The sequence below is a fragment of the Elephas maximus genome, chromosome 12 (genome assembly GCF_024166365.1).
Source record: "Elephas maximus indicus isolate mEleMax1 chromosome 12, mEleMax1 primary haplotype, whole genome shotgun sequence".
Classification (NCBI taxonomy): Eukaryota; Metazoa; Chordata; class Mammalia; order Proboscidea; family Elephantidae; genus Elephas; species Elephas maximus.
Genome location: NC_064830.1, coordinates 57,956,280 through 57,983,747, shown reverse-complemented (window position 1 = coordinate 57,983,747; position 27,468 = coordinate 57,956,280). Strand labels below are relative to the sequence as shown.

General features: G+C 55.8%; 2 protein-coding genes across 2 annotated transcripts; one reads left to right on the top strand and one right to left on the bottom strand.

Moving 5' to 3' along the window:
• The first annotated feature begins 90 nt into the window (after positions 1–90).
• Positions 91–15,619, top strand: LOC126087080 (mesothelin-like protein). Its single transcript, XM_049904092.1, has 17 exons — positions 91–1,411; positions 2,009–2,101; positions 2,797–2,902; positions 3,368–3,488; positions 4,429–4,549; positions 10,995–11,080; positions 11,260–11,386; positions 11,458–11,648; positions 12,051–12,141; positions 12,321–12,462; positions 12,715–12,902; positions 13,151–13,306; positions 13,379–13,506; positions 14,167–14,297; positions 14,372–14,466; positions 14,709–14,970; positions 15,360–15,619. The coding sequence occupies exons 3-17, from the start codon at positions 2,845–2,847 to the stop codon at positions 15,617–15,619; spliced, it is 2,157 nt and encodes a 718-aa protein (XP_049760049.1). The 5' UTR covers positions 91–1,411; positions 2,009–2,101; positions 2,797–2,844.
• Positions 15,620–15,663: 44 nt separating this feature from the next.
• On the bottom strand, positions 15,664–21,727 carry MSLN (mesothelin). Its single transcript, XM_049904996.1, is given in 11 exon segments — positions 15,664–16,299; positions 16,374–16,560; positions 16,760–16,936; positions 17,028–17,286; positions 17,363–17,529; positions 17,728–17,883; positions 17,981–18,159; positions 18,326–18,423; positions 18,682–18,796; positions 19,322–19,515; positions 21,677–21,727. Coding segments are annotated over 10 exon segments (1,539 nt in total). The 5' UTR covers positions 19,443–19,515; positions 21,677–21,727; the 3' UTR covers positions 15,664–16,219.
• Positions 21,728–27,468: the final 5,741 nt, after the last annotated feature.

Genomic DNA, 27,468 nt, shown 5'->3' with positions numbered 1-27,468 from the left:
CCTACCATAGGCTCCACACCACAAACTCATCCCCCTTTGTCCTCATCAGAGCCTGCTCACCCCTTGGGATATCGTGTCTCCTGCCTCTGAAGTGGCAGCTCCCAAGTCTGGGACCATATGGATGATTCAGCACTGAACCCCTCACCCGGCACAGGCCTAGCCACGTGGTACTCAGGAACCATCTGGAGGAAATGGGAGGATTTCTCCAGGGGTTGGTCCCATGGCCCGCCTCCACAGGAGTGCCTGCCTCTCCTAGCACCCCACTCTTCCTCAAGCAGCCCTTGCTCAGCTGCCATCATTCTTGTTCCTGCCACACGAGATCACTGTTGGACACCGACCCACGCAGCCCCGTACTCAAGGGTTGTCACCTGACTCTCACCTGTCAAGCTCACTTGCTCCCCAACAACTGGCACCTACCAGAGTGACTGGGTCCGTGGGGGCTGTGGCTGAGCTAGGACCACCCAGGTGACCCCAGAGTCCCTCACTTCCAGGTCCTCAGGCAGGGCTATGCCAGAACATCCCCAAGGTGGCTGGGTATCCTTGTTGACCCCCAGAGCCAGCTATATCCTGTGGGTCAGGAGGGGGCAGCTACAGACACCATATGCACAGGGCTGTTCTCCACACCAGGACAGAGAGCCTCTGGGGCAGGCAGGCTGCTCCTTGCAGTTGTCAGTCGACTTCTTCCTCAGCTGGGGTGGGGGGGCTCATGGGGTCCCCCACTTCCTTCTAGAGCTGGCAGCAAGAGTGGGTGGTGGGTGTCACTGTGTTACCCCAGCCACTCCCAGCTCCCCAGGAAGCTGCAGCTAGGGCAGGTGGCCGGGGAAGCCCACTGCTCCCCAGACCCAGCCTCCACCTTTGGAGCAGGGCTGGCCCAACGGGGGGAGGGGGTAAGGTCAGGAGCACAGAGGTACCTTCTCAGTATCGTTGGCTCTGCCCTCCAGCTCCTGGGCCCCCAGGTGTCAAGAGACTCTCGCAGCGCCAGGAGGTCAGGAACAGGGCTGGGAGCCTCAGGGAAGAGCCTGACTACCACTCTGCAGGGTAGGGACACCTGGGCTCAGTGGGCCACAGGGAGGGCAAAGAGTAGATGTGGCCAGCCAGAAGGCCATGGAGCCCTGCATGCTGGCCTGGCACCGGTCAGGGGCCTGAGTGCACAGAGTAAGGCACAGGACAGATGGGCAGACAGAGGGTGGGAAGACAGAATGGGTGGCTGGCTGGCTGAGTAGCTGGCCTGAGAGATGGACCCTGTCTGGAAGAAGGCTGCCACTCCACTCCCGTCCTCCCTGGATCCTCCCCCTGAAGAAGAAGAGCCAACCCCCCACTCCCATCTCCCAGGACCTCCTGCCTGCCTCCCAGGACCCACACAACCCCTCTGACCACCCAGCCACCAGGGCCAGCCCTTTCTGCCTACCAGGTAAGGTGCCCTGCCCCCACCCCAACTGCCCCATGCCCCAGCTGTTGTTGGCAGGGTCTTGGGTAGGCGTGGGAATTGAGTGAGGTTTCCTGGAGGAAGGGGGAGGAGAAGTTCCCCAGCAAGGATCCTGGGCATGCTTCTGATGGCACGTGTGCTTAGTGACATGCAGCAACGCGTCTCAGGGCTTCAGCGTCACAGGGTGGAAGCCAGCCACACCCGCCCACACACAGGTACTACATCCAGCCCACATGTGCCTGATGTGCCTGACAGGGACATACCGTGGCACACGGCACAGAGGAGTGCAGGCCGAGAATCACACATTGGGCCTGCATGCACGGAGATGTGCGCTCTCATAGAACCCAGAGTGTGGGTACGGCTGGGCTGCTGCCAGCCATGAGCTCAGCTGAGCTACTGCCTCCCCTGTGACCAGGAGCAGGTGCCCGCCGTGCCTGGGCCCCTGGGGGTGGCACCACAGCTTCAAGGCTCCACCCAGCAGAGGCTCTGTGGGAGGGGGTGGCAGGGCGCAGGGCAGTGGCATGCTGCCTGCAGGCGAGGCATGGAGAAGCACAGAGTCCCCCATGCCCCCACCCTGTGTAGCTCCTGTGCCCCGGGGCTCAGCGGTACAGGCTGACGACGGCTTGGTGGGCTGGGATCTCTAATGTTCCTCCACCTGCAGACCTCAAGCCTCAGGTGAGAGGGTGGGGCTGTGGGTCTGGACCAAAGTGCAGCCCTGGGCAGGGAGTGGGGCCTCTCTGGGCCTCACTTTTGTCCCTTGTGGTGGGGGGAATAGCTCCACTCTCTTCCTCCTGGGCCATTTGTAGGGTCTGGAGACCCAGAGCTGTCCTGGCCAGGCTCCCTAATGTCCTCTAGCCTCCCTGGACCCTAGTCCCCAGACCTCACGACTTTGGTTTCAATGTGGCCAGGGCTGCGCAGGGGACTGGGGCAGAGTGGTCACTTGGGGCCAGTTGCCATCCAAAGCTGGGTGTTTGAGTGGAGGCAGAGAGGGGCAGAGCCTGCCTGGCCACACCTGATGGGGTAGGGGGAGAGAGGCTGCCCAGGGCAGGTTGAAGAGACCCACTGCCTTTCTCTCAGGTGCCTACTCAGAGTTACAGGGACCGCCGCCCCTCCCTCTTCTCTGTCTCCTTAATTGGAGATGCTGCAGCTGCCGCTTGGGTCCCCTGAGCCCCCACCTGTGATAAGAAAGACCTCATGTTGGCCCGGCCCCCCGCCACTCCTTTTTGTTCCAAAGCGACATATTTTTTGTGGGGTTTTTCCTCCTAAACATGGAGGGAGCTGGCTGGAGCCCTGTGACCCGGAAGGCCTCCCTCACTCTGGCTGGACAAAGGGGGTAAGGGGCGGGTTCACCGCAGTGTGCTCCCCTGCAGCTTGTCTGGGACCCGCTGCCTGTGACCCCGGAGCCTTCCTGCCCTGGGATGGCCTCAGCCAGGATGACCATCACCAGCCACCGAGCAGCCATGGGTCCCTGGGCGGGTGAGACGTCCCCCTGCGTGGAGGGCCCCCGTGGCTGGTCTCCCCAGGGAGGTAGGGAAGGGAGGCTCCCCACGGAACACAGCACCACCCACTATCCTGCCCCAGACCCAGTGGCCCAGGAGGTGGCAGGCAGGACTGTGTGGGACTCCACAACCCACCCATTCAGGGCTCTTCTTCCACTGGAGAAATGATCTCACTAAATGGCCTCTTGGGGCTGGCAAAATATGGGGGCTAGCACCCCACCTCTGGGCTGGATTTCCAAGGCAGGAACATGGAGCAGGCCCCCCAAATCCTTCTGGGAGGCCCAGAGCCTCAGGAGACCTGGCTGGAGGAGAAAAGTTTACACAGATGCACACACCACCAGGCACCCCTCAGACACAGGCCTGGCCCAGCCCTCCAGCCTCCATGAGCACCCATGGTGGGGTCCAGGGCTCCCCAGCATGTTCATCGCAGGCTCTGTTCCAGGCATCCTGGCCAGCCTGGGCCTCATCCTCCTGGTGTCACTCACAGCCCACTGCTCAAGCCCCCAAACCAAGAGCTTCTTCCAGAGCCAGCTGTACACAGACAGGGCCAGCCAGTGGGCCAGGTAAGTGCCAGGCTGGGGAGTCCTCCAGCAGGGTCCAGCCCACAAACCCTGCAGGGCTGGAGGGGGATGAGGGCCCACTGGTCGGGGGTGCTGGTTCCCATGTTCCAATGGGGGGAGGGGGAAATGCCTTGCCTGCAGTCACTCATCCCAACTGCAACATGAGATGACCAGACCACCCCTCCCTCACTGACCCTCAGGCTCTGTGGGAACTCCCTGAGCCACCCAACCCCCACTGAGGTTCCATGGGAACTCCTCAGTTACTCCTCGGCTCCAATAGCTCTTCCTTCCACCCGAGGCTCACCGCCCAGCTGGTGCCACATGTGCCCTCGGCCATCCCTGCACTGTCAGGTGGCTCGTGCATGGTGTCCCCCACCTTCCCAGGGGATACATGGCCACTGACCAGCAGATTCATCAGTCAGGTGGGGCCAAGAGTCCTGAGTTGGACCAGTCAGACACAGGCTAAACTCACACTAGAGCAGCGCCTGCCGTGCATGGGATTTTCTAGACTCACACTGCAGCCAAGGGGCAGCTGAAGATAGTCACTTACCCAAATCCCTCAGCAGGTGGCCAGAGTCCTCCGAGCCCCATCTGAGCACAGAGCCATCAGAGACTGGGCCTCAAAGGGGAGGGAATAAATGAGTGAATGAGTGAGTCAGCAAAGCAGGGGTCACATCTGAGCCCCAATGATAGCTTGAATCCTGGCCCTGGCAGGTACTCAAGGAGAAAAGGAGGGAATGAATGAATGAACACACACGAATGAATAAGTAAATAAAGGAGCCAATGAAGCAGGAACCCACCCTGCATTTTGAGACACTTCTCTGCACCATTTCCAGCACTTCAGCACTCCCCCCGACCCGCCTGGTGCTGGGAGGCAGCTCCGAGTGCCCTTGATCCTGCAGGCTGTATCTGTGCCCCTCACACCTACCTCCTCTCTGCCCAGGGCCAATGACTCCCTGCTGCACAGCTTCTGGTGCCAGCCAGCCGGCCAGCTCAACCGGGACCAGCTGTCAGCTCTGGTCAGGAGGATGACATCCCAGCAGGTGCTCCTTGAAGCCTGGCAGGTAAGCGCCTACCAGGGCCCTGGGCTAGCAGGGCACAGGGTGGCTCCAGGTGGGGAGGCTGTGCAGGGAGGGGGAGCGGGGGGTGGTCTGCACAGATGAGAGGGTCTCCCTGGCAGAAGCTGGGCTGCAGGACCTCCAGGCCGGGTTGGGAACATGGGAGTTCAGGTCACCGAGCTCAGGGAATGTTTTGGAAAAAGAGCCAATCTGCCAAGCTCAGAATGACTCAGGATACGTCCCTCAGGTCCACTCAAACACAGTGGGAAGTTCGGCCCCTCCAGGACAGTTTCTGTCCCTTTGGGCATCTTTTCCTGCTCCACCCACTTCAGACGTTTCTAGGATTTTTTGGCCAATTCACCCGCAGTCGCCCAAACCTCCTGTTGTTGGGAATGAGAGTTTGTCACCCCCGCACATTGGCCTTTCCCTCCTACGTCTAAGGCACTATTCCCCCTGAGGCAAGCTCGCTGGACCCTTGGAACTCGCAACCAATCTACGCATCCTCCATCCCCAAGTTCAAGGAAAAAAAGCTATCACTTTGTCTCAATATGAAATTAGTCTAATGCAGAAAAATGGTAAAACGCAGAAAACTTTCCTTTGGGGACCTACTCCAGCAGAGAAAGTCCTAGCATTTAGGGTGGATCCTCTGTTCTCGGCTCCAAGCAGGGCTTTCTTGGGATTTAATCTCATAGAGTTGGTGCCTCCCCCACCCCACCAGACTATCCATGCCCACTGCCTCTCTCCAGGGCTGCAGCTCTGAATAATGCTCCGAGCACTGACCCTAAACCACCCCTCCTTGCTAGGTTGTCCCCTTGTGACTGCCCTTCCCTGGACTAAACCGAACCCTAACCCTTGAGCTTTCAGGTTTATCGTGATTTCTTGAGGATAGACCCCAGGAGGGATGGCTGGGAATGTGTGTAGTTTACAAAACTTTCCCCGATTGTGAAATTCATGCTCATGTCAGAGGGCTTGGGAGGCACTAAGGAGCACAGGGGAGAAGTGAGACCCATTTATCTGCTGCCAAGGAAGATCCCCTGAGCAGCCTGACAGGCCCTGCCCGTGTCGTTCCTGCGCATCTGTTAACTGTAGCTGGGATTTTAAAAAACAAAAAACAAACCAGTTGCTGTTGAGTCGACCTCAGCTCACAGGGACCATGTGTGTAAGAGTAGAACTGTGCGCCACAGGGTTTTCAATGGCTGATTTTTCAGTAGATCTCCAGGCCTTTCTTCCAAGACACCTTTGGGTGGACTTGAACCTGCAACCTTTTGGTTAACAGCCAAGCATGTTAACTGTGTCACCCAGGGACTACATAACCAGAAAATACCTAACTTGCTTTCAAGTCCACCCTGACTCCTGGCTATCTCCTGTGTGTCGGAGTGCTCCACAGTGTTGCCGGTGGTTGGTTTTTCGGAAGTAGATCACTAGGCCTTTCTTCTGAGACACCTCTGGGTGGACTTGAACCTCAACCTTTTGGTTAGTAGCCAAGACTTTTAACTGTTTGCACCACCCAGGGACATAATAACAGGCAGGCAACTATATATTCTACTTTCCTCCCTAATGACTGCATGTTTCTTTTCTGGATATTTAAATACTAAATATCTTTCATGGAGAAATGGCGTCTTCTGTATGAACATTTTAGGACCACAAGTACCTGCTGTTAAGTTGCCTTCTAGAAGGTTCTACCAATTTCTGATTGTCCAGTAAAGCATGAGGGGGCTGATTTGACCTCATCTTTGCCAGGGTTGAGCATCTTCACTTAAAAAAAAAAACAAAACAAAACTTGGCAAGGCAGAGAAAGTTTTGGAAGTTTTCATGCCATTTGTGTCCAGGAGTTACTCTGAGGAAGGAGGACCACCATCCTGGGAGAAGGCGAGCCTTCACTGTCTGTCTACTCCCTTCCTTGCTTTGTGGGTTTTATGAAGGCATCTTGCTTTCATAATGCATTTAGGAATATAAGTGTCTTTATGGGCTGACTTGTTTTTAACATTTGGGTGTCTTTGTACATCCTTCTATCATCAATCTTTGGGCGGCTCTGTGTTTTTAGGTGTGTTGTGGACAGCATTGTTATTAGGTGCTGTCAAGTTGGTTCTGACTCATAGCGACCCGATGTACAACAGAACGAAACACTGCCTGGTCCTGCACCATGCTCACAATCATTGTTATGCTTGAGCCCATTGTTACAGCCACTGTGTCACTCCTCTTTTTCACTGACCCTCTACTTTACCAAGCATAATGTCCTCCTCCAGGGACTGGTCCGTTCTGACAGCATGTCCAAAGTTTGTGAGATGTAGTCTTGCCATCCTTGCTTCTAAGGAGCATTCCAGCTGAACTTCTTCCAAGACAGATTTGTTTGTTCTTTTGGCAGTTTGTGATATATTCAATATTCTTCACCAACACCATAATTCAAAGGCATCAATTCTTCTTCAGTCTTCCTTGTTCCCTGTCCAGCTTTCACATGCATGGGGGGAGATTGAAAACACCATGGCTTGGGCCAGGTGCTCCTTAGTCCTCAAGGTGACATCTTTGCTTTTCAACACTTTAAAGAGGTCCTTTGCAGCAGATTTGCCCGATCCAATGCGTCTTTTGGTTTCTTGACTGCAGCTTCCTTGGGTGTTGATTGTGGATCCAAGTAAAATGAAATCCTTGACAACTTCAGTCTTTTCTCCATTTATCATGATGTTACTTATTGGTCAGCTATGAGGATTTTTGTTTTCTTTATGTTGAGGTGTAATCCATCCTGAAGGCTGTGGTCTTTGATCTTCATCAGTAAGTGCTTCAAGTCCTTTTCACTTTCAGCATGCAGGGTTGTGTCATCTGCATAACACAGGTTGTTAATGACCCTTCCTTCCTCCAATTCTGATGCCACATTCTACTTCATACAGTCCAGCTTCTCGGATTATTTGCTCAGCATACAGATTGAACAGGTGCAGTGAAAGGATACAACCCTGACGCACACCTTTCCTAACTTTGAACCACACAGTATCCCCTTGTTCTGTCTGAACGACTCCCTCTTGATCCATGTACAGGTTCCTCATGAGCACAATTAAGTGCTCTGGAATTCCCATTCTTTGCAATGTTTTCTATAACTTGTTTTGATCCACACAGTCAAATGCTTTTGCATAGCCAATAAAACGCAGGTAAACATCCTTCTGGTACTCTCTGCTTTCAGCCAGGATCCATCTGACATCAGCAATGATATCCCTGGTTCCACGTCCTCTTCTGAATCGAGCTTGAATTTCTGGCAGTTCCGTATTGAGCACTGCTACAGCTGCTTTTGAATGATCTACAGCAGAATTTTACTTGGGTGTGATATTAATGATATTGGTCGATAATTTCTACATTTGGTTGAATCACCTTTCTTTGGAATGGTCACAAATGTGGATCTCTTCCAGTCAGTTGGCCAGGTAGACAACAGCATAGAACTGGGTTTTCTTTTTTATTGTGGTGAAATACACATAGCATAAAAATGACCACTTTGACCGTTTTAAGGTGCACATTCGGTGGCATTAACTATTCATGATGCCATTCAACCATCACCGCTATCTGGTTCCAGAACATTTTCATCACCCCAAGCAGTCACCCCCCATTCCCACCCCCAGTCTCAGTAAGTCCTAATCTACTTTCTGTCTCTATGGATTTGCCTATTCTAGACATTTTGTGAAAGTAGAACCACCCGGTAATTGTTTTTTTGTGTCTGGCTTGTTTCACTGAGCATAATGTATTCAAGGTTCATCTACATTGTAGCATGTATCAGTACTTTATTGCTTTTATGGCTGAGTAATTTTCCACTGCCACCACCACTTGTCTGTCAGTCTGTCATTTTTTTGAATTATGGTGTTGGTGAAGAATATTGAATATACCATGGACTGCTGGGAGAACGAACAAACCTGTCTTGGAAGAAGGACAGCCAGTGAGTGAAATTAGTCAGTTGCAAAAGGACAAATATTGTGAGACCACTATTATAAGAACTGAAGAAGTAGTTTAAACACAGAAGAAAATATTCTTTGATCGTTATGAGGGTGGGGAGGGAGGGAGAGGGGTATTCACTAATTAGATAGTAGACAAGAACTATTTTAGGTGAAAGGAAAGACAACACACAATACAGGATAGGTCAGCACAACTGGATTAAACCAAAAGCAAAGAAATTTCCTGAATAAACTGAATGCTTCAAAGGCCAGCATAGCAGGGGTAGGGGTCTGGGGACAATGGTTTTGGGTGATATCTAGGTCAACTGGCATAAGAAATCATTCTGCATCCCACTTTGATGAGTGGCGTCTAGGGTTTTAAAGGCTAGCAAGCGGCCATCTAAGATGCTTCAATTGGTCTCAATCCACCTGGAGCAGAGGAGAATGAAGAACACCAAAGACACAAGGTAAATATGAACCCAAGGACAGAAACCAGAGACTACATAAGCCTGAGATGTGAAGAATTAGATCGTGCCCAGCTACAACCGATGACTGCCCCAACAGGGAACACAACAGAGAATCCCGGATGGTGAACAGTGGGATGCAGACCTCAAATTTTTGTAAAAAGACCAGATTTAATGGTCTGACTGAGACTAGAAGGACGCCAGAGGTCCTGGTCCCCAGACCTTCTGTTAGCCCAAGACTGGAACCATTCCCAAAGTCAACACTTCAGATAGGGATTGGGCTGGACTATAACACAGAAAATGATACTGGTGAGGAGAGAGATTCTTCGCTCAAGTAGACACATGAGACTATGTGGGCAGCCCCTGTCTGGAGGCAAGATGAGAAGGCAGAGGAGGACAGGAGCTGGCTGAATGGACACAGGGAATACAGGGTGGAGAGCAGGAGTGTGCTGTCTCTTTAGGGGGAGAGCAGCTAGGAGCACATAGCAAGGTTACATAAGTTTTTATATGAGAGACTGACTTGATTTATAAGCTTTCACTTAAAACACAATAAAAGCAAAAAAAAAAAAAAAAGTACAGCCAGGATGGCAAGACTTTGTCTCACACATTTTGGACATGTTATCAGGAGGAGCCAGTTTCTGGAGAAGGACATCATGCTTGGTAAATTAGAGGACCGGTGAAAAATAGGAAGACCCTCAACGAGATGGATTGACACAGTGGCTGCACCAATGGGCTTAAACAGCAGCAATTGTGAAGATGGTGCAGGACCAGGCAGTGTTTCATTCTGTTGTACAAAGGGTTGCTATGAACTGGAACCAAGTTGATGGCACCTAACAACAACAACACTGTCACATTGTGTTTATCTGTCATCTGCTAATGGCCACCTTGGGTTGCTTCCACCCTTTGGCTGTTGTGAACAGGCTGCAGTGAACATTGGTGTTCACATCTGTGTGAGTTCCTGCTTTCAAGTCTTTTGAGAGTAGAATTGCTAGGCCATGTGGTATTTCTGTTTAGATTTTTGAGGAGCCACCACACTGTTTTCCTATAGCTGGATGTTTTAATAGTGTTTGAAACTCTGTCCCTCATTGCAATGCTGGTCTGTGCATGTCTGTCAGGCTTTATAGGGCTGTTTGTTCCATCTTGCTCTCTCATCACTCTGTGTCCTACAGTGTGTTGGTCCTGACTCTGGATGGGTGGGATCTTGATAAGGGGCAGCTTCTGAGTTCTCCTCCTCAACGTGAGGAACTGCTGATAAGGCAAGATCAACAGTTGCGTATTTGCTGCCAATACTTTCCTAATCTGGTTTTTGCCTTTTACCAATAGTCAATTTTTTTACCTTTCTTTTCATACTTTACAGGTGTTCCAAATGTTTAGGAGTCAGGGTTATCCCTATTTTTCTTCCCTTCTCTCCTCCAAGAGGTCTCATTCCCTCAGGGATTCCCTATGGGGTATCTTGTGGGGTGTGGGTTAGGATAGGGCTGTCTCAGGAGCACCCAGCTTGGGTGGGCATCTCCCCAGGATGAGATCCAGGCAGGGTTTTGTGGAACTGGGGAGGACTGGCCTGGTTTGCCCTGAGGCCCCCTGAGGCCCCCTTCCTGTCTTACTTGGGCTCTGTTGATGCGAGGTGGGGCTTCGGGCCCTTGAGGGATTGGCTGAAAGCCTTTAAAATGGCTCCAGGGCAGGCCACAGAAGTCCAGGCAGGGCATGGGCATGAGAGGGGGCGTCCTGCAGGAGTGCCAGGGATGACCCCGCTGTGGGGTAGGGGAGGCTGGGTGGCGTCTGGGCTAGGTACTGAGGGTGCAGGGTCCCACCCGTGACTTCTGGGATGCCCCTGGGGGTCTGCATGAGGGCCAGGGGGCCTCACAGGCCCTACACCTGCCAGGCCTAGGGTCACCCCTAAAATCCATTTGCAAGTGGGAAGGCTGCTGCGTCTTCCCAGCCAGAGGGGAAGGGGGTGGAAGAGAGGCCTGCTGTGATGTGCAGTGAGCAGGAGGAGGGGACATGGAAGAGGCCTTGCAGGGAGGCAGCTGGGGACTCAACCAGGGTGGGCAGGAGGAGGAGTGACCCCCACACCCTGCCCAGCTCAGCTGCCTGGCCAATCTTGTCGGGCAGCATGGCCTCCAGGACGACTTTGAGCAGCACCCACCGGACCTGCTGCTCTTCTATGAGTGAGTGCTCTGCCTGCCCGCATCCCCTCTGAGCCTGGGCCAGGGGCATGGCCTCTCCTGGGAGTCCCCTCTGAGCCCCAGCGGGGGGGCAGCCTCTCCCTGGACAACCTCTCTCCTAGGCATCCACTCTGGAGGGAGGCCAGCCCCACCCTCCCTGACAGAGCCCCTGCCATCCGCAGCCTGACCCAGGTGAGGGGGGACAACTGCCAGGCCTTCACACACCATGCCAGCCAGGGGGACACAGAACTGCTGGCCAACCTGCCTGACCAGAGGGTGGCCCTGCGGTGCAAGGCCTTGGACTGCCTTGTAGGTGGCCAGGCAGTGAGGGTGGGGTGGGGCCCCAGGCCTCTGGCTCGGCACTGACCTGCTGCTTGCAGGGAGGGCCCCGCCCTTGGCTCAGCGCCTCAGACCTGCTGCTGCTCGGGAGCATGGTGTGCGACATGGATGTGGCCAGCATTGCGGCTGCTGACCCCCACATCCTGCAGAACCGGCAACGCTGCCCCCGGCTGACCACCGCCCAGCAGGATGTCCTCAACATGCTGCTGGCCAGTGGGAGGACTGTACTCGGGTGGGCGGGGGCTGTGGGGGGCACCTATCTACTCAGGCACCCCAGGTCCACACTCACCCAGGGCTCCCTGCCTCAGGGATGGGACAGGGTGCAGCCTGGGTTTGGGCTGAGGAGGTAACTGATGTCCAGAGCTCTGCTAACCTCTGACTTCAACCTTAGCCCTAAGCCTCCCTCTGACCCTGCAGTTTATGGGGCACAGGGTTTGGGGGTGGAGCCACAGCTTCTTGGACCCACAACCCCTGGGCCCCTCATTCCAGGTATCCCGACCAGGGGCGGCCTGCGAACTGACCACTCCCGTGGGCTTCAGCTGGGGTGAGGGGGGAGCTGAGCTCAAAAAGGGCAGGCAGCTGTGGGACTGGGATGCCACCCTGGGCCCCCACAGCCTCTCCTCCCATGTACCAGGTCCCCGGGTTCCTGGACTCTGGAGGGGCTGCAGGCTCTGGGACCCCTGGCCACCCACATCAGCCCCTGGCTGTGGACGCAGGTGCCCAAGGTATGATGCAGTATCCTAGACAGTCTTCACCCAGCCTGTCCTAGGCCTGGGGTTCATCAGGCAGCCACCCCAGGGCCTGAGAGGTATACCAGATGCTCCCTGGGGTCACAAGGCTTCTGACTGTGGGGAAAGGGGGTTGGTGGCCCAGGAGGCAGAGCCACCACGCCCATCCCCTCCAGGCCGTAGGCCTGGACTTCTTCTGCACAGCAGTGTCTGCATACCGGGAGGGGAGGCTTGGCCCTCGTGATGCCAGGCGCTTCGTCACCAGCTTTCTCAAGGCCAAGGCCAAGGCAGTGTCCCTAAGGTCCAGGTGGGGCACAGGTCAGTGGCCACTGAGGCCAGTGATGCTACACCTCCTCTGCTTGGGGCTTCTTTTGGTGGGGGGGAGCTCGAGACATCTGCTCCTGGACATCCAAAACCTGGGCCCAGGGGATGAGACCAGTGCAGGCTCTGGGGTGGAGGTCCAAGCGCAGTGGGGCTAAGCAGTGGGATTAACAGTTGAGGCCAGAGCCATGGTTTGGCCCAGATTCTTGGTTAGGGGTCAAGGCGGAAGTTCCGGCCTCACCACCGCAGGTAGAGCCTGCATCCGTGGTAACATCACGGCAGCCACCTTGCGGGACGACCTCTTCCTGGTGCACTATGACTGCCAACAGCTTGAGCCCTGCCTGGGCAGCCACGTGCTCCAGGCCAACCTGGACCCCCTGCTGCAGCACCCACTGCCTGCTGAGTGTCAGCGCGTGGTCAAGGCCAAGCTCAGCCAGGTGGGTGGGGCCAGTGAGTGGTCAGGGCCAAGCTGGATCAGGTGGGCCAGATAGTGGGTGGTCAAGGCTGAACTGGGTCAGGTGGGTGGGATGGCAGGTGGTCAAGGCTGAACTGGTCAGGTGGGCGGGTGACGGTGGGTGGTCAGGGCTGAGCTGGGTCAGGTGGGTGGGCCAGCTCTGCAGGGTGTGGCAGAATGGGGCCTCAGGGCAAGGGCAGCCCGACCGGTCTCTGGCCCATCCCCCTGCAGATCTACCCGCGTGGCATCCCCGAGGACCAGCTACAGCGCATTGCCTCACTTGTCTACCTGTACTCGGATGTTGAAATCAGCCAGTGGAACATCACATCCCAAGACACGGTCCTGGCCCTCCTGGCAGCGGACGTGGCCCTAGACAACCAGACTGAGGTGCATCAGTGGGGTGGGGCCCCCTAAACCCCCAGCCCTGGGCCCAGCCTGCTGATCCCACCCCACCTGCAGGCTGTCCTACAGAAGTTCCTGGACCACAATGGCACGCTCACCAGCCCACTGCTCGTGGCTATTGGGGGCCCCCGTCTCTGCTGGATGAGTCCCTGGCAGATCCAGACCATCCAGCCCTCCGAGTTCCGGTGAGACCCCTGCCCTGTCCACGAGCCCCACCTGAAGGCCCTGCCCGGCACATCATGTGACTCTGGAGTCAACTAAGAGGACCAGGCTGGAGTTGCTTCCACCCTAGGCCAAGGAGGACCTGAAGGGGAAACTGAGGCTTGGTCAGGGGGTGGATCCCCAGCTGTCCAGAGGGTATACTAGTCTTCTGGAGGCGCCATAACAAAGGACCACAAACTGGGAGGCTTGAAACAGGAGAAATTTATTCTTTCACCCTCTGGAGGCCAGAAGGCAGAATTTAGGGTGTTGTCAGGGCCGAGCTTCCACTGAAGGCTGTAAGGGAGGGTCCTTCCTTGTCCAGGCTTGTGGCCACTTCACTCCAGTCTGCCTCATGTCTCGTGGCTTCTCTCATCTCCCTGTCTCTGCATGTCCTCTTACAAGGACAGCAGCCACCACACTAGGGTCACTCTGCTGCACTATGACTACATGCTAACTAACCCCATCTGCAAAGACCCTATTTCCAAACAAGGTCGCATGCTGAGGTTCCGGTGGGTGTGAACTTGGGGGGATGCCATCCAGCCCACCACAGAGGTCGAGGGGGAGCTGAGGCCTGGGGAGCAAGGGCCAGGCCAGGTGTCCAGAAGGTGGAGGCTCCTGGCCTGTTCATCAGTCTCATTCCCCAGGCTGGCCGGAGCCCTAGACATCTCCGCCTGCCCACAGAGCCAGAAGGACGTGCTGTACGCAAAGGCCCGCGAGGCCTTTGGTGGCACCAGGACCACCGCAGCCTACTACCGCTTCATGCGCCCCTACCTCGGTGAGCTCCCTGCATGCAGCGCCCTCCCCTGAATTCTCACCCTCTCCTCTGACTGACTGCCTCCCTGCCCCCAGGTGGCGCCCCTGTGGAGGAGCTGCGGCATCTGGCCCAAGCCAACGTCTCCATGGACATAGACACCTTCACCAACCTCAATCCCCGGGTGCTGCAGGTGAGCCCAGGGCTGCTCAGGGGGCGGGAAACTCCCTGAAGCTCCAGGGAACAGGTCCCCCAGTCCCCTCCAAGTCACAGCCGTGCAGACAGTGTGGGCCCAGCATTCGTTCTGCTGCCTGGCCCCGCTGTCGCTTCCCCGCCATTCGCCATCATGCCCCAGGTTAACACTGCCATGTACGTCTTCCCGAAGCTGACCCCCACAACCCTGCATGCCCCCACCACCCCACATGCTCCCTGCAGAGCCTCAGTGTGGACAACGTGACGACACTGCTGGGCCAGAACGTGGGGGACCTACAGAAGGTGCGCAGCCACCCCACCATCAGCTCCTGGCTCCGCAGCCTGAACCACTCAGCCCTGGGTGAGCTGGGGCTGGACACCGATGTTGCCAGCACCATCGACCCAGCCTTAATGACTGGAGGGACCCCAAACACCAAGCCCCGGCCACCACTCCTGGCCCACCCCTCGGGCCTGCCTGGGGACAGTGCTGAGGCCCCCACCTCAGGTATGCCCCGCATGCCCCGCTGCCCTCTGGCATCCTCCCTGGTGGTGCCCACCTCCCAGGGCCCACAGCAGCCCTTGTCACTGGCCTCCCACCCACATTACGCTCTGTGCACTGGCTCCCCATCCCACATTTGCCTCCTTGGGTGACACCTCACTTACTTGAGTTCCACTTTTACTGCCCACTGAGTAATTCAGGGGCATAACCACCCCATCCCAAGCTCTTGGAACAGCAGAAAGTGCAGGGATGCTTTGAGGTCCTGCTGGGAGCTGCTGGTAGGGTCCTCCCTTGCCCTGTCCATCCTCAGGAAGGGGCGAGCCAAGAGCCTGGGGAAGGGCTGCCTCCGGTAGCTTCAGGTGGGACTGACAGGCACCACTCTATGTCCACTGCAGGTGCCCCTCGGACACCCCTGGGGGCCCTGCCACTCACCCTGGTACTGCTCTCCAGTCTTCTGTGGCTGCTCCATTGGGCAACCCCGAGCCCACCTGGGCCTGCTCGCCGGGGGCCCATACTGCGGAAGGCACTGCCCCAGGGTGGCCAGGCCCGTGGGCAGTGCACGCAGGGTGGACAGGGCTCATCCACAGAGCTGGGCCAGGAGATCTGGGGGGCCTGCTGTCCTGGCCCCTACTCACCCCTGGCCTCTAAGACCTAGAGCTGGACTGAAGCACCATGGCTGCCTGGACCCTTCTCACCCCTCCAGGAGGAAGAACTGGGTGGGGGACTTCAATGTCACCAGCTTTGCTGATGAGTATAAATAAAGCTTGAGTTCTCTCCCTGCCTGTGTCCCTCTACTCTGGGCTGGCAGTGGGGGGTGGGGGGCACTAAGAACCTCTGCCAGGGCCCAGCCCCCATAGCCCTCTGCACACCTTGGCTGGGGGCTCAAGAACAAGACCCTAGAAGTCCCTGCCTTCAGGACAGTGGGCAGTATTGGGAAGGCCCCATTTGCCCCCCAACCTGATGAGTCCCACCCTCAGATCCCCTTTCCCAGTGGGAGTGGGGGGCCGAAGAAGGCCACATGCAACTCTGAGAGGGCATGTTTGTGGGGTCACAGCCGCCAGGCCCTCCAGCGCCCAGGGAGCCCCAAAGTTATGCTCTGACCCTGTCTGCAGCCTCACAACACCAAGGTTGCATCTGCAGGGGGGACGTGGCCCCGTTTATTGAGGCTCTTGGGGTGGGATGGGCACGACCAGCCTGCTTGTGGCCCAGTGGGGCTCCAGCAGGTCTGGGGAGAGTCATCCAGGGCAGTGTCAGCTCAGGTCAGAGCCAGAAGCAGTGACAGGAGCACGGCAAGCACAGATCCGGGTCCAGAGAAGCAGGGGCCCCTAAGAAGGTCTCTGTGCAGAGAGGAGCCCACACAGACCCAACTGGCCACCCTGCCTGCCAGCCAGCAAGCTACCCACGCCCACCTTGGCCACCCAGGTCTACGACCAGGTAGCCACTGGGGATGCCGCCCTGAAGCCCCAGGCCCAGCGTGTCCAGGTCTTCCTGCCGCTTCTGAACAATCCAGTCCCACACCGGGCTGTTTTGCGCCTCCGCCTTTAGGGCCACCACATGCAGCCCCAGCAGCCCCTGCACCTCAGCCACTGTCAGGGGCTGACAGAGACACCCCAGGGTGGCCGTCAGGGTCTCCTGCCCCCTCCCTCTCACCTCCCTCCAACCCAGAAGACTGCCCAAACCTGCCCTGTTTCCGTGTCACCAAGCCCAGCCTCAACCCCACAGCCCCGGCCTGCAGAGCCTGTCTGGGGCCAGACCCTCACCCACTGCTGCCTTGCCCATCCCCATCCGGCCATACCAACAGAGCCTCTGTCCACAATTCCTTGAATGTGGCCATGTCCATGCTGATGTTCTGCTGGCTGAGGGCTCACAGGTACTCTGTGGTGGCCCCCCCGCCACATGGGGAGAGGGATTCCAAGGCTATGTGAGGCCCTGCAGACACCTCCAGAGCCCCACCCCCACCCCTGCTCGCTTGCTACAGAGATTCCCTCATCCAGAGGAGCTCTGGGCCTCTGGGGAGGTGGGATGGCTGGAGCGGGTAGGGATGCCCCTCAGTGGCACAGAGCCCCACCACAGCATTTCAGTTCACATACACTTGGGGGCCGAGGATGCGGGGCCGCCCAGTCACACGCCAGTGGGCAGCTCTGAGGTGAGGAGAGAGTTGCAGCCCCCACATCCACCAGGGCCCCAGGCTCACCCAGGTAGGGCTGGATCCTCTCCAGGTATCTGGGCCCAGTCGTGTTCTGGAAGGCGATGTGGACCTTGGTGTAAAGGACCTCCATCTGTGGCCGGGGACATCCCTCCAAGTCTCTGGGCTTGACCACCCTGTTGGAGAGCATGGAGCCAGGCAGTGAGCTTGGCCCTGGCACACTTGCCATGCCCTGGGCCCTCGAGGACTCACCAAAGGATGTCTGGCTGCAAAAGTTGCAGCTGCTCAGGACTGAGTAGGCACAGGTAGGCAGGGTTGAGGGTGGCCACAGTGGCCAGGGTGTCCTCATCAACCTGGACCCCTCCTGCCACATAGCAGGTTATCAGGGCAGCCACCAGTGGGAGGAGCTGCTGAGGCACCTGGGGTACAAAGACGCCTATTGCCCACCCCCAGGCCTGCACAGCCTCACACTGTGTTGTCCCCCACACCGCCGGCACAACCTCACCATCGACCCCACTCCTGGCCTTCCCAGCCTCACACCCTGTATCCCCCACCTGCACAACCACATGCCCTGGGCACCCCCACCACCACCTGCACACCCCTGGGCAGATGGTCACCTGAGCGTCTGCCTTTTGCCCCCTGCTGACTCGGACTAGAGCTTTCAGTGTCTTTGTGGACATCACGTCCCACTTGCTAATATCCTCAGGTGAAACCAGCAGGAACAGGGAGCCCAGTATTTGGACCACATCAGTGGTGTAGCCCTGGGGGTAGGTCTGCATGAGGAAGGAGCTGTGAGAGCCATGGCCTCTCCTGAGGTGACTGGGGATATGTGGGTGCAGCAGACCGGTGGGAGCCCATACCCTAAGCTACCTTGTCCAGCTTGCACTTGAAAACAGTGAGCTGCTCATAGGTGAAGAGGATGGCATCCACCTGGTCCAGCTGCTCAGCCAGCAGGGCACTATCCACACAGGCCTGCAGCTCTCCCTCTGAGTAGAAGACCAGCATCTTGTCCACCCTGACAACCTCCAGCCCCGGGAGACAGCCCTCCTCTGCAGGGGGACAGATGGGATGGGGGTAGGCTGCTCTTTTGACTGCATCCCCTGTACCCAGGTGGGCCCCGGCTTCTCCTCCCAGGGCAGGCACGGTGATCACTGTCCCCAGTATCCCGCTGCAGTCTGGCTGACCAGGCCCTCAAGAGGATGGCAGACAACTTACGGTGCCACCAGGACAGGTCCCTGGGGTTGTGCTGCAACCAGGCAGCCGTGATGGCCTGAGGACACAGCAGGGCAGGGTGGGGTCTCACCTGGCAGACACTGCAGAGAAGGGGCTGGTCCAGCATGGGCAGCAGCATACCTAGCTACTCCCTAGCCAGTAGTACCTCAGGTCCAGCTACATGTTTGCAAGTGGGTGTCTTTGAAAACTGACTCGCACTGTTGAGTATGTAGCTGGGTGTGGCTGCATGTATACCTGTGTGTGTGTGAACACAGACTGGACTAGCCCACACCATGCAGGGCTGGGACCCCTTCCCAGGCCCATGAAACCCTTCCCCCACACCCCCTAAGGGGACTTACCTGTCCTGTCTCTGCTGCCTGGACCCCAGAAGGTAACGCCCACACTGCACAGGTAGGGTGCAAGTTGGAGGGAGGGCCCACGGCTTCTGGGGCGTGCCTGCCCCAGGCCTTGACCCTGGGGGTGAGGGGACAAATCCTGGCCCCAGTCTGATCCCCAGCCCCTCAGCACACCCCACGGGGTGAGAAGCAAAGACAAAAACTCATCCCACCCCATCCCAGGGGCAGGGACCTGCACCCCACTAGGAAGTCCCACCTCCACACCCTAACCAGACAGTTCAGAGAGCCACCAGGACAGGTCCCTGGGGCCATGTCCTGGCACTCAGCTGCTCAGGGCAGTCAGGTACCCCCACAGGCACCCGGCTTTGGCCTCAGCCCCTCACTGCTCCAGCTCACCCTCCAGCGCAGCGGAGTGTGGCAGTGGGGGAAGGGTGCCAGACACAGCCACCTCTGGGGGCAAGGGTGAAGCAATACCTCCAAAGCCTGGCCGATGGTGTGGGGGCACTTGGATCCCTGCCCACAGCCTGAGAGGAGGGGGGCTGGGACGGTGGGGGGCACAGCCTTTCCCCAAAGTCCCTCCACCCTGTACCACCGAACCCCCTCTCGCTCTCCCACACCTTGAGCAGCCTCTCCCTTTACTCACCAAGGCTGAGAAGGACAAGGCTGCAGTGGGTGAGGGTCCCATGGTCCCCAGTCTGTGAAGTCATGGCCTGTGGGGGACAGTGGCCCTGAAGCCCCCTGGGCAGGACCAGATGCCCGATCATCTACCCTGTGGTCTGGGACAGCTCTGGGAGGGGGTTTGTGTGTCTGAGGCTGGTCCCTGCTCAGTCAAGTTTCCTGTGGAGCCAGAGAAAATCCCAGACCAACCTCCAGAGGCACTTGCCACAGCATCTGTTCAGCTGCCCAGCTGGCCCAGCCCCTCCTGCCCCAGTCATCCTCTGAGTCACACCTGCCTCACTGTGAGTGCCCAGGACAGGAGGCAATACCATTGCCTTCCTAGGGGGTTGGGTGGGCATCTCAAGGTTAGTACAAGGCTGCCTCCTGCCCAGGCCTGCCTCAGTTTCTCCTTCTGCATGCAGTGTGCTTCAAAGTGAGGGGCTGGTCTGCTCAGTACCCCCTCCCCACCCCATGCAGCCCTGCCCCCCCCCACCTCTTGCAGCCCTGTACCCCCCGCCCCATGCCCTTGGCCACAGGTGTCCTGCTTTGTGGGAACCAGAGTCCTGCAATGAACAGTGCCCTAGGACAGGGTAGGGTGGGCAGGGTTGCCTGCCAGAGGGGGTGGATGTTCCTGTGTTCCCTTTTGAGCCCCTCCCAGAAGCAGGAAGAAAGAAGGCCCTCGGGGTGAAGTGGGAGTGGAAAAGGGTCACCCCGTCCCACCTCCAGCCCCTTGGAGCCACCCTGGGTCATGGACCACATTTTCAGGGGTAGACATGGGGGGTACCCTTGGGCTTCTGTGTGTGCTCTCTGAGGGTGGGGCTCTGGGCCTGCGGGTCAGGTGAGTGAGGAGCCCCTCCCAGGAGAAGAACTGCCCTTCTGGGGTGGGGGGTCGGGCCTGCAGGAGACCACCCACTCTCTACACTGCCCCTCCCCTCCCAGGAAGGCCAGACTGGGCACTGCCTGTGGCTGGGTGGAGTAGAGGGGGCTCCCTCCCCCTAAATCTTTGCTCAGGCCTGTGCCTGCCCCCCCCAGGGTTCAGAAATGGGAGGGGCTTTCATGCTTCAAACAGGGGCAAAGAATCTCCTGGGCCAGCCCAGTACCCATGGTGGGGTGGTCTTGGGGAGTGACCGCAGCATTCAGATGTCACCTTGCTGTCCCCTGGCCCCTGCTGAGGTAGGAGACTCTTGGGGCTGCAAAGACCCCGAGGAGGCCAGAGAAAACCTGACCTCCAAACCAAAAAGTGGGCAGTGAGGTGGGGGTGGGGTTCCCTAGGGTGGGCATGGCCAGACATGGACTATGCACCCCCTGTTGTCTTTCTCAGACTGCAGCAGACCCTGACATGGCCCTGTTCCCTCCTCTATGACTGGAGTCCCCTCAGTCACTCACTGAGAGCCTGCTACTATGCTATGGGCCCTGCTCAGTTTCTGGGCGTATTCGGAAGCAGAATAGACTGGGGCTGTGTCTAAGGCTATGGGAAGGGGACCTGACCACACAGAGAGTACTGGCTCTGTCCCTCTGCCCCCCTGCCCTGCCACCAGGGTGACAGCAATCCCTCCTTATTCCCCAGGTGGAGTCTGGGGTCTGAGTGGGTCACGAGCTCCTCAGAGCGGTGTGGGAGAAGGAGATGGCCCAGGACATACCAGCCGAGGTTCTTTCCTTGCCCACCTGCCCCACCATCTGCAGAACCTCCCACCCCAGCCCAACCGTGCTCTCCAAGTGTTTTCCCTCAAGTGAAAGCAAAGAAGTCAGACCACATTCCCTGCCAACCTCAGGCCTGTCAGGTGAGGGATGGGCAGGGGAGAGATGGCGGAGCCTGCCTGGGGTCACATAGCATGTCAGCAACAGGCACAGGGCTAGGGGCAGAGATGATCCCAGGGCACCACCCTCTGAGGAGGGGGAGGTCTTGCCCCTCCCCCCATGCAATGGAGACCTAAGGAGGGGACATCAGCACTGGGCAGGGCACCAGGGGGTACCCCACCTTCCACAAGTTGCAATGTTTGGAGCTGGCCCAGGCCTCCTCCCTGGGCAGGCCCCAGCCACCGACTAATCCTTGCTCCCACCCAGAACAGGCATGGCCAGGGGGTTAATGGAGGTGAGGATGGAGACTTCCCTGCCCTCACCGCCACCAGGTATGCCCACTCACAGGCACATTCCCAAGCCTGTGACCTCGGACCCCTGCTGCACACAGATAAGGTTATAGTCACCCCTTGTGGCCTGAATGCTGGTCTTAGTACCCAGGAGATGCTGCTCCTTGGGGAGACCCCCAAGTGTCCCCAGAGCCCCTACTCCTGGATGGTCCCTCCCAGAGTCCTGGCAGGCCCTGCCTTATGATGACTCTTACCTTCCAGGCTGACCCACCAAGCCTGTTCCCTCTCTGCCTCCGGTTTCCACCACTGGGGAGTGGGGCTGGTCTAGTGGCCGACACTCTCCAGGGCTCTCAAAAATGGGCCTGCCCAGGCGGCTGGGAGGGGCGGCTACTCACGCTGTAGGAATGCATGGGTAGGCCCCTACCCAGAGCAAAGGCCAGCACTGGGTCAGCCCTGGGCCACCCCGTGAATGGGGCAGTAGGAGTGGAGAGCTGCCCTGGGCCTTCTCTCGGTGGGTGTGTGGGAGCTCTGCCAGGTGGACAGTCGTGGGCCCCAGGCATGGGCCAGGAGCCCTCAAGGTGTTGTTTCCTGAGATCTTGTCCTCCCATTTCTTGGGGTGTGAAACTGAGGCTCGGTGAAGTAGAATGGCCTGCCTGGCAGGGAGCCCACACCGTTGGTTTCCTCTGTGTCCCTGTCCCTGTGTCTCCTCTTTTATGAGGACAGCACTCATATAAGATTAGGACCCACCCCACTCCAGCACGACCTCATGGCAAGGCTAACTGGTAACATCTGCAAAGACCCTACTTCTAAACAGTCACATTCACAAGTGCCAGGTTAAGATTTGAACATATCTTTTCAGGGAACACAATTCACCCCATAACACCTGGGTACTTGTCTGCTCTAGGGAGTACACGCCACTGCTGCTTCTGCTCACGGTACCGAGCTCCCATTTCTGAAAAAAGCTCACGAAACTGCTGCTGGTTAAGTCCATCGTTAACGTGGAGGTCGCTCTTGGCTTTACTGGTTCAGTAACCCATGAGTGATTCAAATATTTTCTGCAAAGTACCTGTGGGTGAGTGATATAAGAAAAAGCCTTAGGCTTTAAACGGGTTACATTTGCACAAGCCTTGTAACTTTGTCCAGCTAAGCCTTTTCCTGCTCCATACATAACTTTGCTACCATGGATTAAAACACGTATTAGAAGATTTCACTTCAGTTTGTGCCCAATTAACGTTTTCTCAACTTCTTTAAAATAAGCTCCCTGTAGTTCGTTGTTTCAGGGAGATAGTCACCTCCACCTCCTCAAATAAACAACCACAACTGGGCAGCATCAGTAACATCTGTCTACCCACCAGGAGCCAAGGAAACCGCCTCAAATAATTTGCCTTGTTTTTAATTGACTATGATTTTGATCCCAATGCACTTAACCTTAGAACAACTGTTCTTGCCCAAAGGCTGAGAGTCTTAAAGTTCATTTTCCCTGCATAGTCTTTGCTGCAATCAAACATGAGTTAGTTAACTCACCATCCATAAATAGCTTTCCTTGTTTGACTAACAAGCCTCTGGGAAGCTTAATTTGTCTGCAGCCTCATTTTCATTTTTGTGAAGAAATTCAACTTCACAAGATACTCTATTTTAAATTTTCTGATTTTTCTGACCTTTGCTTTCCTGTGAGTTGGTCATATTTCCCGTGATGAGTGCCTGGTTTGGAAATGTGGAAGTATAGTGTATTTCAGCAAAGCTGTAGGCTCACTGCATAATGAACACAGTGCTTTGTCATCTAGTCTAGTAAAATAATCCACGCTATACTGTGCCTTAAAAACATGACTTTTAAAAGTCCACTTTCCTCTTCCTCCCCCCCCCACCCCCAGTGATGGGTTTGCCTTGATAAGAAAGAATAAAATGTAGCAATATGACCATTCATGCTGCACTCAAAACACTGTTACCACTGCTTCACTGATTAGCATCTGGACGGCAGTGCAACATTGTTGCAGCACTCCATTCTGCCATTGCAGCCAGAAAGCAGTCACAGGAGAGGACAAATGAGCACAGCCCTGTTCCAGTGAAACTTGATTTATGGACACTGAAATGTGAATTTCATATAATTTTCCTGTGTCATGAAATACTGTTCTTCTTTTGATTTTTTAAAACCCTTTACAAATGTAAAAATCATGGACTGCAGTTTGCCAGTCCCTGGTTTAAACACAAAACACAGGTACTAAAAGACAGGGTTACCAGTGCACCTCGCGCACAGTCGCCACCCGTCTGTCAGTGGAGGCTTGTGTACTGCTATAACACTGAACATATTTCAGCAGAGCTTTCAGACTAAGACAGACTAGGAAGAAAGGCCTGGTGATCTACTTATGAAAATCAGCCAGTGAGAATCATATTGACCACAATGATTTGATTCACAACTGACCATGGGGATGGTGCAGGATCGGGCAGCATTTTGTTCTGTTGTGTATGGGGTCATGAGTCAGGAGCTGACTTGGTAGCAGCTAACAACAACAACAACAACATCAGGACAGATTAAGAAAAAAAACCTTAACTACATGCTATCTGTAAAAGTGACACTTTAAATATAAAGATACAGAAAACCTAAAAGTAAATGAATGGAAAAGGGTATACCATGCAAACAGGAAGGATAAGGAGGCTGGAGTGGCTATGGCCAACTTAATGTCAGGTAAAATAAATGTAAAGACAAGGACGATTACCAATGATAAAGAAGGACATTTAGTAATGATAAAGGAGTGTTTATGATTTCAATCCTTTTAAATTTGTTGAGATTTGTTTAACAGCCCAGAAGATGGTGTATCTACGAGTATATCATGCATGTTTGAAAAAAAAGTATATTCTGCAGTAGCTGGTTATAATGTTCTATAAATATCAGTTAGGTCAAGGTGATTGAATGTGTTGTTCAATCCTCTGTGTCTTTACTAATTTTTTTTTTGGGGGGGGGCTAGTTTATTTTAAAGGAACCTGGTCCTGTAATGGTTAAACTTTTGGCTGCTAACTAAAAGGTCATTGGTTCAAACCCACCATTGGCTCCTCAGGAGAAAGACCTGGAGATCTGCTCCCATAAAGACTAAACAAAAAAGACTACAGCCTAGGAAACCCTATGGGGCAGTTATGCTCTGTCCTACGAGGTTGCTATAAGGCAGAATTCACTAGGCAGCACACAATAAGAGTTTATTTTATCACTTGCTGAACAACTTGTGGGCTTACTAAGAGGGGTTTGACCTTTCCAGCAATTATAGAAATTCAAATTAAAACAGGGAGATTTACAAAATTAGAAATGTAGATAATAGCAGATGTTTGTGACACTGCAGAGAGGCAGATCCAAAATTACGTATGTTTTTTAAAATAAGCAAAAGTAAGCTGTGCTCATGAAAGAAATGTTGGCCAGACATCCTTTGCAGAGCCGCTATGGTCTCTTGCTTTAACAGTGCTTGAACAGAACCTAGCGCTCGCCAACCTTCCCCCAGCCAGCCACTCCCAGCCAGCCTTCCGCCACCTTCTCACAGCAGTGCCCCTGGATGCCCCAAGGCCCCTACCATTGCTCCAGTGCAATGCAACTGCTGCCTCTCCTCGACTGCCACCATGATGACCACACCCCTCTCCCAGATGTACCAGAACTACAACCAGGACTCAGAGGATACCATCAACCACCAGATCAACCTGGAGCTCTAAACCTCCTATGTCTACTTGTCCAGGTCTCACTGCTTCAACTGCTATGATGATGCTTTGGAAATCTTTGCCAAATATTTTCTTCACCAATCTCATGAGGAGAGAGAACATACTGAGAAGCTGATGAAGCTGCAGAACCAATGAGGTGGCTGAATCTTCTTTCAGGATATCAAGAAACCAGACCGTGATGACTGGGAGAGTGGACTGAATACAACGGAGTGTGCATTACGCTTGGAAAAATGCATGAATCGGTCACTACTGGAACTGCAGAAGCTGTCCACTGACAAAAACGACACCCATTTGAGACTTCATTGAGACTTATTACCTCAAAGAGCAGGTGAAATTCATCAAAGAATTGGGTGACTACGCAACCAACTTGTGTAAGATGGGGGCCCCAGAATCTGACCTGTCAGAGTATCTCGTTGACAAGCACACCCTGGGAGACAGTGATGGAGAGAGCTAAGCTTTAGCCTGGCTTCCCCATAGCCTCAGGGTTGACTTCTGTGGTCACCAAGACAGCGCCTGCATGTTGGGTTCACATGTACCTTTTCTATAAATTGTACCAAAACATCCACTTCCATTCTTTCATTTGTACCATTCCTTCACATTGGAAAAAAAAAAAAAAAACTCTTATTTTCACATGGCTAAATCTGTTCCTGATGAGGGCAACTTCAGCCACATCTAAGAAGTTGGATAAATGTTACTTCTGGCTTCTGTAGTTTGACTTCTGGTGCAGACACACTGAACATTAATCCCCATGGGGGCACAGGGATGAGGCTCAAAGAAAACCAGCTAGGACCTCCCTGAACACCCCTCCCCAACATGGGCAGAACAGAAATAGGCTGCAGAGTCTAAGGGTCATCAGGAGACCCTGCCTGGAGCCTGGAGCAGACCTGACCACTGGATCTTCAGCAATATGGGCTTGGGTGTCCCAGACATGCCTTCCTCTGCTGCCAGTCCCATTTGCTTGGTGACCCGAGCCCCAGGCCCCAGAGTAGATCCACTGTTGAAATCAGGGCCCCCCTATATGGGATGTCCCCAGAGACCCTTCCTCACCAGGCCCCCCTCCAAGACTGCTCTGGCTGCCTATTCCAGGAAGCCTTCCCTGGTTGACCTGACTCTGGGTGGTGACACCTCTCCCCTGCACTGCTTCCCCATGTGCCATAAGGCTGGTTGAGGGCCGCAGAAGATGGCTTTTCATCCACTTTGCAGAGGAGGAAATGGAGCCCACAAATGGCTGGCCAAGCCTGCAGAAGAGACGGGTTTTGGGTTTTGGCCAAGGAGAGTGGTTACAGCTCTGGAGCTGGGTGCTCTGGGGTCAAGCCCAGTAGTGGGACGTGGACCAGGTCCTGGCCATGTTTGGGGCCCAGCTGCCCACATCTGTGCACCGGTTCCTGGACCGGCTCTTGGTGGAGCTGCCACTGGTGAGCGGGAGGAGGGGGGGCGGGGGAGATACCCAAGGGAGGTTTGTAGGAGGGAGGCTAGGAGCAGCCCCACGAGGCAGAGGTTCTGGGGAGTGGGCCAAGCAGCCCAGGGAGGGGTGGCTGGTGGACCCCCAGTGCACTGGCTCCCGGATCCCAGGCAACCCTCGGCCCTGGTGCCTCCCTGAGTCCATCTGCAAATGGTCTTGGGACCTGTGGGGCTGTCCCTCCCTTGTCCTGCCCAGGCTCCCCCGGCATCCTCGTCCTGGCCTTCCACACCCCAGGATGCCTGGGGCCGGCCACCAGGGCTTCACATCTCAGAAAGCCGTGTGCTTCTTCAGCCCACATATAATGGCCAAGGGGAGGGCCAGGGGGACACTGTCACATGGGGTGGGGAACTGAGGCCTTGCTTTGTACACCCAGGGTGATGCAGCTGTAGACATGCGGGGACCTGGGTGTGGGGGAAAGAAGACTGCCCCAAGAGGGTTGCAGCCTGGGAGCTTCAGCATCTCAGAGCAGAGAGCCAGGGCTGGGGATACCAACAGAGTGGAGATGGCCCCTGGGGGGCACCCTGGACCCAGCAGGGCTCCACACAGGGAACAGAATCCAAGTACAGAGAACTCTGAGGGACAGGGAGGCGTGGGAGGCCAGAGAGGAACAGGCTTGCCCTATGGACCCCCAGGAACTCTCCTGCCTCTGCCCCCACCTCCTACCTCCTACAGAAGCTCACTCCCCAGGACCTGGAGGGCCTGCTCAGCGAGAACCTTCTGGAACTATTGAGTATCAAGCACCTCAAGGCTGGGTAGGCCTGGGTGGGGGGTTCACAGCCTGGCCAAGGTAGCAGCCAGGGGGCTGCAAACTTTGGTGGGGACCCCAGACCAGGTGAAGGCCTTCTCAGGCCACCTGAGTGCTGCTGCTGATCATTCGGGGGTCTGCAT